Raw genomic sequence first — 12,821 nt, forward strand, 5'->3', positions numbered from 1 at the left:
ATAATTTCATAATCCTAATTCAGGGCAGCGGTTGAAGCGCAGCATCTAGAAGTCCGCACAGGATCCCTAAGAGGCCTCGCATGGCCCGGCTGCACAGCCCAGCGTGACGAGGGGCGCAAGCATGTGGCTGTCACCTGAAGTGGCTGTCACCCGAAGTGGCTGTCACCCCAGCGCGGTCGGTCGGTCGGTGGCCACTGAGGGAGTCTGCAGAGGGTGGGCGAGCGAAGTCCCGGTGCAGCCGCACAACGGACCCGGCCGCGGTGACAGCTCTGGGGCCCCTGCGGGCCGCATCATCGCCTTACAGCCCGGCGTTACCTCGCCTCAACCATTTTGGTCTCAGTTTCTATCATTCTAGCAGTCATAGGAACTAATCTAGAGCTTGCCCGGTTTAGTATTTTCTATAGCACGTGCGCAGAATTTTGGCTGGTGTAACGACGGCAACGTTCAGTCAGATTGCAAAAAAAAAAAAAAAAAAAAAAAGATAAAAGCCAGGTTGTTGCTTTATTCTTCAAAACCGTTTTAAAAAAGCCCACCTGGGTCCCGCGCAGCCCCTCGCCGCGCTCCCCCGCCCGCCACAGCAGCATCCGGGGCTCCCCCCGGCCCGGCCCGGCCCAGCCCACCTATGCGGGGCGGCGGGCGGCGGCCCCGCGGCGGAGATGGCGCCCGGCCCCGGCCCCGGCCCCGCCGCCGGGCCTCCCCACCCGGCGGGCGGGGGCGGCCCCCGCCCCGCCCCGCCCCGGCCTGCCCCGGCCCGGCCCGGCCGGCACTGGGCGCCCGCCATGGCGGGGCTGGGGCAGGGTGGTGCGGGGAAGCCGCCACTGCTGGTGAAAATCGTGATGGCCGGGGAGTCCTGCGTGGGGAAGACCTCCATCGTGCGGAGGTACACGGAACCCGGCTCGCCGCCCGCCGGCGCTCTCACCTCCTCCTACTTGGCCACGATCGGTGAGTGACAGCGGGCCGGGGGCGGCCCCAGGCAGCCGGTCCGCTCCCGCAGCCGCCGGGCTGGCACCAGCCCGCGTGCCCCGGGTGCCCCCGCCGGCCTGCCGCCCCTCAGCGCCCCGAGGCCCCGCGCACGCCCCGAGGGACGGCGGCCGGGGCGCCCGCTGCCCCCCCTCTGCTCATCCTCTCCCGCCCGGTCGCGCCTCACGCCCGCAGGCCGCGGGTGCAGGGCCGCGTCGGGCAGAGGACAGGCACTGCCGGCCGCGGCGATGTCGCAGCTCCCTCTCTTTCACTGATGCGAGTGTCCAGCCACCTCTGGCAACTTGAACCTTAGCAGAGGTTTGCCAGGGTGTCCGGAAACATGTCAGCCTGGCTCCAGAGCCACTTGCTGCCGGCTCCTACACTGGTCTTGCTATTTGTCTGTGGCACTCGGAACCTAGTCCTTTGTTAAATTTATGACGGCAACTTGTTTCTTACTGTTTCTTATTGCCCACGACTCCAGGCAGAGGCCCTGTTGCTGTGCACCACCGTGAGTGCAGAGAAGAAGATACCTACCTCAAAGAGTTGTCAGACATCAGTAAAATGCCCAGTTCCTCCATCTTCCATGCTAGAAAGGGATTTGACTTCATGCTAATAATTTTAACGGAATAAAGTCAAGATATGATAGGTAGCTGCGTGTGCGATTATTGAAGCAGAGCCATTGCTGCGATGGAAATAATCAGCGCTGCCAGACCAAGGCAGTTTTGTTGCTGCGCTGCCATGCTGCCTTCCCCGACACCTCTGCAGGTGCAGGGTGATGGGGAACCCCCCGCTGCCTGGCACGACAGCCCCTCGGAGTCCCGGGGAATGGCAAGTTGCCTGGCCACATGCTGATAGCTGCGTCATCAGCATGAAATCGTGTAATGTGGGTGTGGTGGTTTGGCTTGCTGTGGAGATTTTCCCAATTTCTGATTGGGAAATTTTCAGTTTTAAAAGTTTGAGTGTGTGTAAGATTTTTTTCTTGTTTTCTGTGCTCTTGAAGAGAAAGTATGCACAAGAAGTTGTGTGTTCCTGCATTTGGAATACGCATAGCTCTTTTATACATTTTTCAGTGTGGGAGGGGTTGGCTTAGGTGAATAAATAACAGGTAGTAGGTGTGGTAGCAGTTGGTCCAGGGAATGCTTAATGTACGTGAGATAACTTGACCTGCCAGCATGAGAACAGCTGAACTGAAACCAGTTTTTATTTTCTTGACCATTCTTGCAAAGCAGCTTCTGAAACCCACATGAACAGAAAGGGAAGAATGCAACTAGCAGTAAAGTCATAAAATTGATCCTTGTAACAGGCAACTTGTTACCAGGCTTAGCAAGGAGTCCAAAGAAAATAAACATCAGCTTTATTGATGCGTTTTATATTGGAACATAGGTTCCTGACTGAGGTTATTATTTTGAGACACAATTTCTTTTAATTCAGTCCACTGCAGAGTCAAAAACTCTTGTGATGATATTAAGAAAATATTTTCTAAGTTGTGGGTTGAAATGTTTGAGGAATAGTTAAGATAAAAGAGTTTTGTGACAGTCATGGGCTGAGGTTAAGCTTATTAGTTTTATTATTGTGAAACCTATTCTTAAGAGATTTAAAAACTTTTAAAACACATGTTTATCTGAAATGTAAGTGAATCATCCAGATGTGGTATTTGTTACCTGAATGTGATTTTAAAGTTATTTCTAAAATACTGTGTTCCATTTAATTCCATTTTAGGAGGTGTGTTAGAGTTTAGACTTTTAAAACAAATGGCACTGTGAGTGATGGCTTCTGAAAGAGTAATGTTGGAGGTGGAGGTTTCTTCATGAAGACAGCTACAACCAAGAGCATGGCCTGTAAGTCGTAGCCTGTAACGGTGTAAGGGAAGAAGACACAACGCAGTGGTTTTTCTGTTCATGATGTCTTCTCCCTCTTTGTTGACACCATCAAAAGAAATAACTGTTTTCATCCAGATATGCCTGTTTCATACAAGCTCAGTCAAATGATCCCTACCTGTCATGCAACCTATTGAATGCCCATCTGATGTTAATTGATTTTTCACCCGACCTGTCCACCTGGAATGGTGATTCAAGTAGTGGGAAGATTATCCAGGCTGTGCAGTCTCTCAGCCATCCGAGTTCCCTGACAAAATCATGTGCCACCACCTTCATTAGTGGCAAAGGGTCATAGGCACAGAATTAAAAGGTTGTTGAAAGTCCCATTTTTGTGTCATCATGAATCACAGGTTTGTGTTACTAGGAAAAATTCTAGTGTTACTGCAGGGGAAGAAGAAACCAAATGAAACATTCTGTAGTAGGCTCCAGTAATAGTGAACTTTTCTAAAACTATGTATTTTATGAAAAAAAAAAAATTATATCCACAGTAAGTTTTCATTGAAAGCTTTTTATGTAGCACTTAAACACTCAAGGCTGGGTGCCCTTCCTCCTCTTCAGTTATGCAGTTTGGGTAAATTATAAGCAGTTATAGTTTTCTAATTAAACTTATACGCATCATAAGACAGACGCATTGTATTATGAATAGACTATAAAGAATAAATGTTTTTGTTTAAACAATGGCATTGCATATAAAGCCATAGAGAAAGTTTATGAACGAAAAAACCCCCTTGTATACAAGTTAACAGGATTGTGATCTCACAGGCTGTGAGGTTGTTATTTTGCTGTATTATGGTGGCTGTGGTCCTGCAGCACACGTTTTCTGTGAGAAACGTTTCTGTAGAGGTCTGAGTCCTCCCAAATCTGTCATAGTTGAAAGTGGCACAACTCCTACTTCAGGGTTAAACAAAAAAAGATAATTTTATTTTGACTTTTTCCTCAAAAGGAAACTTTTGCTTTCTAATGCTTATATTTAAGAAAAAAAAAGATTTATTAAGAGCGAAGTTGCAAATTCAAGTGATTTGCACATTTCTTTCTAATGTGCAATGAATAAGAGAACCAGGTCTGAAGTCTCTGTAGATTCCTTGATAATCACTTTTAGGAGAAAATAGAGCTAATCAACAAAAATGAACCATACTGAAGGTAAACATGTCCTGTGTTAACAACACTAGTAGTAATCTGCACCTTAATTATTTTTTCTTTTTTTTTTGTCACTCTCCTTTTCCTAAAATAAAATCTTATCCCATGCGTTGCTTTTCTTACCCAAACAGTAATTATCAGTACTTGTGAGCGCTCAGATACCACTCTGCTTCAGATATTCTTTGACATGTACAGGAAAAGAGTCTGATTCAAGTAATGGATCAACAGGTAGTAAGGATTAAGCGTGTGTAGGAGTAACATGGTGGAAACTCAACCCACAACATCTCGCTAGGCGCTTGCCCAGCTTGGGCACCAGAGTTGATACCAACTGCTTCCCTGTTTCCAGAGTTGAAGATGCTGTATGACAGTAAGTGGGATAGGTAGAACCTGCACCTGGGCATGTACCTCCTTCTGTCTGTGCTGTCACTGTTGCATCCTGCTAAGCTACTCAAACTCACATTTCCTCTGGATAGACCTGGTTTTTTGAGCCTTTTCTATTGGGAACATGCCAGCTCTACTGGGGTGAAAAGCGTGTTGTAATTTTCTAGGCCAGCTGCAAAAGACCTCTTTGAAGAGGACTTTTGCAGATGGCCAAAGACTATTTTATAAGTACTGAGGGAAGAGAGTACTGAAGGAAGTGGCTGACTATTCTGATGCTTTTTAGACCTAAGGTACCTCAGTCCTAACATGGACATATTTGGAATATAAAGAAAATAAATTAATCTCATGGTTATAAAACTTGGAAATATCAAGTAGAATTTGAACTTGTACTCAGCATACCCCTTCTCGGTTTTATTTGTCAACTTAAAAGAAGCAAGTACAAGCTGTTGCATTCAAATAACATTTATCTCAAGAGTGGTAATCAATGCTCACTTTGTTATGTTGATCATGTTGTATAATACATGGGCCTAAAAGCATTTGAAATCTGTGAGCTGTCTTTGGCATTGTATTTCTCATTTTTCTTTTCTGTCTTTCCAATTTGCTAAGTTTGCTGGAAATTTCATATAAAGACATGAACAATTCATGCATACAGAACATATTGACTTCTGTTTTTCACTAACATTCATTGACCTTTTAGGTCAATAAATTTTGAAGTTGATTTAAGAAGTCAATAAGGCTTATTTTAATTTAGATTAAGTTTTAGTCTGATTCAGCACTCTGCTTCCCTTTTTATAAAAAAAAAAAAAAAGCTCATAGCAATTTATTATTAAAATGGATGTCATCTAAGAACTGTTTCCTATAGGTCTGGGAATCACTGGCTGGATTATAATTTTCTGCTGTATTCCCAATGCACCATGTGAAAGTGACATTCCAGCCTCCCAGTGTGTACTCTGTCCCTCTCAACTGCTTTAACATCAATTGTAGAAAGTGATACAGATAATTAAACAAAACCGTGTGAATTTCAGGAGCAAATGTTTTCCATCACATTGGAATTTCACCTTACATGAGCAAATTTGACTTAAATTACATTTCCACCTGACATTATTAATTCCATCAAGGAAGCTTTGTGTAATATTAATTACAGATACCAATTATATTATTTCATCTTTCCTTTCCATTAGAGCTTCAATAAAAATTCATCAAGTGAAGGACATGATTATCATAATAATTTTAAAAATCCACCTAAACTCTTTTACCACATACACACAAAAATGTTAATAGCATTGGAATCATGCATGTGAGAGTGTACTTGTCAAAGTTTTGTGCACAATACATCTGTCAGTAAAAAGGAAGGGAGCAGTTTCTCTACTGCATTTTTGGTTTATTGCCATGAGTGCTTTCCTCTGATAAAGTAATTTGGCAGACAGGTTCTTACAGAAATCAGTGCAACGGTATTAACTTAAAATTTTTGTGCTTTTTCAATCTGTTTAGTTCTTTCAAATGACATTTCTACTTGTGAAAAGCCACTCTGAATTTAAGTAGCCATATTTTGACTTTATGGAATTTTGATCATGCAGTATGGCCAGCTATCACAATGTCACCTTAACTTCACTCTATATAATTGACAAAAATAGCCTTACTGTTTTTCAGTGGAAAAAAAAAAATGAGCAGAGAAACTATCAAACGGTGTTTCAAATCTCAGCAATAAAGTACTTGGAAAAAAAATGGTTAACTGTGAGGAAATGCATTACTCTAAAGTAGCAGCTGATAGCTGGCAGATTCTAATATTAATAGATTGGAGCTTCAACAATGCATAAATCCAGGTATTATCTACCACATTTGGAGTACTAAATTGATAATATAATAAAGGAAAACACTAGAAATTATAGGGAAAGTATCTCTGAGGAAAGATCTGTAGTGTGCGTAGAGACAACATTCTGCACTGATTTCAAGTGCTAATGCTTGATTTTGCATTAGCGCTATGGATCTGGGATGCACAGTGATTAAGGCTATAGAGACAATCCTCTTCATTTTGAAGGAAATCCAGTGTATGTTTGTGTTTAACTATTACAGCTAATTCTTATTCCTGTTCATGTAACCCTGGATATTTTTTTCTAGGGGTTTGGAAGCAAAGACAGAAAAATGGCAGTGTGCATGTAACAGCTTTGTAAGCATTTCTACCTCCCCATTCATAGCTGCCACACTGTTGTGATGAAACCGGAAACAACTGAAATCACCAATAAATTTGCCAAGTATTATTGTGCATAGGCCATGAAACTGCTGTCATGTCACTTGCCTATTCATGGAAATACCTACATGTAGTTTCAGAGTATGCACGCCTTTTCTTTGACCTGCCCCTCCATTGCTTCATATTGGCATTGCTTTGTATTGTATTTGTGTAATGTATTGGCACATAGCTGTGTTCACCACTGAATAATTCCCTTTTACAACTTCCATTTTGAATGTATGTGGTTGGCTAGTTATTCTTTGTTTGATATAGTTCCTTTTCACTTTCTGTTCAAAATTGCATGATAACTAGAGCTAAGAAACAATCTTCAAAAGGAATCCATGTTATTATGAGAAATGTTACAGACTTTCTTCTTTCTTCTAGGCATTGATTTTAAAGTGAAGCCAGTAACATTTAACGGTACAAGAGTTAAACTTCAAATATGGTAAGTTTTAATTTATATCACAAAGGAGAGCCAACTAAATTACATTACAGCATGAAAAATCTCATCTGTTTTTAATTGCCTGTCTTCCTACAGTGCAATTGTTCCTACTAGGTCATTTTAAAATGTGAATTTGGCCTAGGGGAGCGTATTTTTTGCAGCAACTAATGGAAGTTAAGAAGAGGGTTGTCACTAGGTTGCTTTAACAATAAAACTTTGCTATTGCAGCATACAAACAATGCAGCTCTACCATCCATATTAAGTATATTTAATTCTGCAGGAACATTGAGGGAAGTGACAAAGCAAGAAAATTTTACATTTCATTACCCATCAAATGCATGTTCAAAAGGGTCACCAAGAGAAAGCTAGTGGGGTGAATCTTCGGGAACGTACACTCTGGTTTTTGTTTTTTGAGGTTTTTCTAAAGGCTGTGTAGGGCTACTGACAGCCATCTCTCCAGGCATCTAGTATATTTACCAGTATTTAACTTCTGAAAAAGTAACTCTGTATATGATATATCCAGTATTAGACCTGCAGTTACTCCAACTCAGGTTTTAGTACAGAAGTCTTGGAGGCTTGTTTACAGCTTTCTTAAGGCACAATTATGTGTAGAAGTCTCTGCATCCCTGTATTTTATGGCTTTTTCCCAAAACCTACATTCAATCTAAACCAGCTTACTGACTGTGTCACAGTTTACAAAGGGCTTGTCAGAATATGGGATGTCATCTGACTCCTGCAGTACTTGTATTCCAGATTTTTTTTTTTTCAATTGCCTGAGTTGTACTGATCTTAACGATTAACTATTTATAAAGAAGCAGTGGTCAGCTTGAAGTTACACTCAAACTTCAGCCACTGGTTTAGTTTCCCTAGTAGGGCTGTCTTATTCAGAATAAATTTCCAGTGTATTTCTTTCACTGCTCTATCTGGCATCCAGATTTTCTCTTATCTTTTCTTGTTCCTTTCATGTTAGAGTACATCATTCAAAATTTGGACAATACTTTTTAAAATAAAGTGATTTTTTTCTTGGGGGTTCTGCAGTTTGATCATCTTCTGTTTGTTTGTGTGTGTGTGATTGCTTATCATCTTTTTTAGGGATACTGCTGGCCAGGAACGATTCCATACACTCAGTACTAGCTATTTTCGTGGTGCACAAGGCTTTATTCTTGTATATGACATCACAAATCTGGACAGTTTTCAAAGTATAACAACCTGGATGAAAGACATACATGAGGTAAATATATCCAACAGTGGTTGATCTCTTAAGGAAGGTAGCTAATGAGTTACTGCAGTTAATGTTTTAAATGACTGCATGAGATTTCTTCTTGTTCCTTGAGCTGTATGTTTCTAACCAGAATTTCTTAAATTTAACTCAGGACACAGTATGATAGTTGGATTACTGTTATCTGAAACTGGAATACAGTGTAGATTATCCAGGACAAGCCCATGGTGATGCAGGAGTATTTTCTGAAGTACTTCTAAAACATAGCTTCCAATCTAGTTTTGCACATGCTGAGTTATGGTGCTTTTGTGACTGGTGTGGCTGCGCACAAGCCAGTCTCCATGAGCTCATCCCAGAATTTTAATTGGCTTCCATGTCAAAATTCCTTATCACAACCAGGGATATTCCTTTCCTAATTTCATTACTTTAGTGAGTTACCTCATCCCAAGAATCCAAAGAAACAAATCAAATGAAACATCCTCTTCGTCCTTGCTGGATATTCCCTTTGAGAGATTGGTTTCAAGAATCACAGAATCATTTAGGTTGGAAAAGACCCTTAAGATCATGAAGTCCAACCGTAAACCTAACTGCCAAGTCCACCGCTAAACCCTGTCCTTAAGTGCCATATCTACATGCCTTTTAAATACCTCCAGGGGTGGTGACTCAACCACTTCCCCAGGCAGCCTGTTCCAATGCTTGACAACCCTTTCCGTGAAGAAATTTTTCCTAATATCCAATCTAAACCTCCCCTGGCACAACTTGAGGCCATTTCCTCTCATCCTATAACTTGTTACATGGGAAAAGAGACCAAGACCCATCTCACTACAACCTCCTTTCAGGTAGTAGTGATAAGGGCTCCCCTCAGCCTCCTTTTCTCCAGGCTAAACAACCCCAGTTCCCTCGGCTGCTCCTCATAGGACTTGTTCTCTAGACCCTTCACCAGCTTCGTTGCCATTCTTTGGACATACTCCAGCATCTCAATGTCTTTCCTGTAGTGAGGGGCCGAAAACAGTATTTATTCAAGGTGTGGCCTCGCTAGTGCTGAGTACAGGGGGACGATTGCTTCCCTAATCCTGCTGGCCACATTATTTCTGACATGAGCCTTCTTGGCCACCTGGGCACACTGCTGGCTCATGTTCAGCCGGCTGTCAATCAACACCCCCAGGTCCCTCTCTGACTGGCAGCTCTCCAGCCACTCTTCCCCAAGCCTGTAGCATTGCATGGGGTTGTGTCCTGGTTTAGCTAGGATAGGGTTAAGTTTCCCCAGCAGTGGGGGGAAGCTCTAGCTGGGTTATTCAGTACCACGCTGACGTCACCTCCGGGCGCCCAAGCGCGGGAGAATTGGTGAATGCGCGTGTTGGGCAGTCGCTCTCCTCACTGCTGTATCGGTACATTTTTTGTTCTGTTTATTGTTATTACTGTTATTTCTATTGTTACTGTTCTTGTTGTTGTTCAGTTTGTTGCTGTTGCACTGTTGTATTAAACCTCTCCTTATCTCAGCCCCGGGGTTTGTATTTAACTCTGCCCCATCCAGTCAGAGGGTGGGGGAGGGGCAGCGGCAGCGTGGTCTCGGACCCTGGCAGGGCCTAAACCACCACAGGTTGTTGTGACCCAAGTGCAGGACCCATCACTTAGCTTTCTTGAACCTCACATAATTGGCCTCAGCTCATCAATCCAGCCTGTCTAGATCCCTCTGCAGAGCCTCCCTACCCTCGAGCAGATCAACACTCCCTCCCAGCTCGGTGTCATCTGCAAACTTACTGAGGGTGCACTCGATCCCCTCGTCCAGATCACTGATAAAGATATTGAAGAGAACTGGCCCAGTACTGAGCCCTGGGGAACACCACTTGTGACTGGTTGCCATCTGGATTGAGCTCCATTCACCACAACTCTTTGGGCCTGGCCATCCAGACAGTTTTTTACCCAGCGAAAAGTATGCCCATCCAAGCCATAAGCAGCCAATTTCTCCAGTAGAATACTGTAGGAGGAACTGGGGGAGGAAAGGAGAATCCCTTTTTGGTGGCAGTGAGCTGTCAGTCAGCTCAGCTGCTTGTGGTACTGCAGCCAGAAGCATGTGTTTTCATGGGACCTAGGAAGTGATTCAACAGCACATGGCTGCCAGGCAAGGAGTGTGTTCCCACCTCCCTTCCTGCTTCTGAATGCTGGCTCCCACTGCTGCTTCAGGAGCTTGTCAGAGCTCTCTGAGGTTCACTCTGACTTTCTAACATGATAGAAAACCAACAGAGCAAAAACAGCTGTATGGTTTTCTGCTGCATCAGTGAGTCTGAAGAGGTGCATAGAAAAGTGTGACAGTTATTGGAGTTGGCACAAGATAAACGGGTAGAAGTAAGAAAGCCAGGAGAAGAACATGTGGGAACAATGTGAGGGAGGAGCCAGGGAGGGAGGTGTGGGCAAGCCCTTAGACATCAGATCATTCAGCTGCCTGTAACCCTGTACCCTGAGTCTTTATTGCTGAATCTGTCTTGATGTGTTCTCTGTTAGGTAGAGGCAAGTCAGTTTTAGAATAGAAAAGTTCAGCTGGGAGGGACCTACAGCGATCATCTAGTCCAACTGCCTGACCACTTCTGGGCTGACCAAAAGTTAAAGCATGTTATTAAGGGCATTGTCCAAATGCCTCTTAAACACTTACATGCTTGGGACATTGACCACCTCTCTAGGAAGCCTGTGCTGATGTTTGAACAACTTCTTCATAAAGAAATGCTTACTAATGTCCAGTCTGAACCTCCCGTGGTGCAGGTTTGAACCATTCCCACACATCCTATCACTGGATACCAGAGAGAAGAGCTCAGCACCTCTCTCTCCTCTTCCCCTCCTCAGGAAGCTGTAGAGAGCAATGAAGTTGCCCAGAGCAGTAACATGGAAGTTTGTGGTTAGCGTGCTTGTATAAGCTAGTATGCTTGTGTAAGAATCCAAGCAAGATAGCGCTCTTTATTGATTAAAATCAAGTAGATATTCAGACAGTTTTTGTAATGCTCTGTGAATTGGTAGGAATATGACATGATAGATGGGAGAGTTCATCTTGGGAAAGCGGGCTCAAAATAAAACCATCAACACGTCCTTTTCTCTCTTCACAGCTTCAGTCTACAGATGAATTAATGAATTACACATGGTCATATATCCAATAATATATACATAGGGTATCTTATATTGTTGGTAAAACATTACATTTACATTACCTCGGTATTAAGAACATTACTATGGTCACTATCCTTGACCTTAGAGCCATCTTAAAAGTCTTTGTGGCAACAGAGCCTAACTTAAGTAATGTGTTACAAAGGAGGTTTGATGATACAATATTCTTACCGGCTTGTCTGCACACACTTCAAACTACTACATGTGTTTTATTACTTTGTTAAGAAAAGCGTGTTCCCTTCGCCTGTTAGGTAAGCCAACAAAAGTTACAGCTAGATTTGTCACTGGTGGTACAGTAGATAAAATTTACTCAGAGCACAGTATGTTAGTAGGTTTACTGTTACCTGAAGCTGAAAATGTAAATTATCCATATATATCAATTTATAGATATATAAATACATATATATACACATGGGCATCTTATCTATTGATCAATTGATCGATCTATGTGTATGTGCCTTTATATATATAAAAAATACTGACCTACCTTCATACTACCTTCAAAGGGGACATTTTGTCCTGTCATCTTTAATTAGATCAACAGGGTGGTTGATTCAGTGGGCTACAACACACAACCACAAATGCAAAGAGAAAGTATCAGGACCATGTGCCTGGAAGTGGAGGGAAGGATGGGACTAGCTCTTGTAGCCACTGTGCAGGCTTGGAGCTGCTTAAGTCAATCAAGAAATCACACCTTCATGAGTCTGTCTGTGACGCTTAAAAGCTTTTGTGTAAACATACTCAAGCTATTAATACTTAGATTGTTTAATCTTAACCCCTGAAGGTACTTTGTTAGTTTAGAATTTAAAAAATGGAAAAAAACTCAATTTAAAACAATTTCTGGGAATGTAAATTGCATAATTGATTGTACCAATCTCAAAACTAGCAATTAGTGAGTGTTGTAATAGAGCTAGATAATAATAAAAAATTTAATTTAGTCCTAGTGGGATATCAATTTCTTAAGTGTCTTGGTGAAAATATATGGGGCCATTCATTGCAAAAGAAGTGGTTTTAAGCAATAACTGTTAAAACACGGGGCATTTCATGAAAATTAATTACTCACTTGTATGTTGGTGACATTCCCTGCATTTCCTTTGGTCTGTGAATGCAAACCAGTATTTAATTTCCCACAAATGCCTAGTATCAAAGTGGCTGGTGCTACAGCACCCTTAAAAATGTGCAAGGGTAGACATTTTAAAAAAAATTAAAAAGAGAAACAGATACAGGTTTCATTAAACACCAGACTAATAGGTAATGTAAAGCTTGCACCTGAACAAATCAAACCGGATTTTTTTGAGACACTTCAGTTATTACATTACGCTTTCATTTTTGAATTCTATGTACATAGAGATATTAAACAGAAAGTTTTTTAAAAATCTGTTCAGTGTGCCAAGCCATTTTTACAACAGTTGAAAATAACAATCT

At 42.3% G+C, this 12,821-nt stretch overlaps 1 protein-coding gene across 6 annotated transcripts in view; it reads left to right on the forward strand.

Annotated features, from left to right (window-relative positions):
* Window positions 1–747: 747 nt before the first annotated feature.
* Window positions 748–12,821, forward strand: part of LOC141921408 (ras-related protein Rab-10-like) — a 38,947-nt gene continuing 26,873 nt past the window's right edge. For 5 of the 6 annotated variants that reach the window (XM_074820080.1, XM_074820089.1, XM_074820099.1 and 2 more), the window contains exons 1-3: window positions 748–942; window positions 6,967–7,027; window positions 8,117–8,255. In XM_074820080.1, coding sequence (XP_074676181.1) covers window positions 780–942; window positions 6,967–7,027; window positions 8,117–8,255 — 363 coding nt within the window. In that variant the 5' untranslated portion in view covers window positions 748–779. Of the gene's footprint in view, window positions 943–2,679; window positions 2,799–6,966; window positions 7,028–8,116; window positions 8,256–12,821 lie in introns of all 6 variants that reach the window. The other variant, XM_074820117.1, reaches the window with a different exon arrangement.

Source organism: Strix aluco, chromosome 1 (genome assembly GCF_031877795.1).
Source record: "Strix aluco isolate bStrAlu1 chromosome 1, bStrAlu1.hap1, whole genome shotgun sequence".
Taxonomy (NCBI): domain Eukaryota; kingdom Metazoa; phylum Chordata; class Aves; order Strigiformes; family Strigidae; genus Strix; species Strix aluco.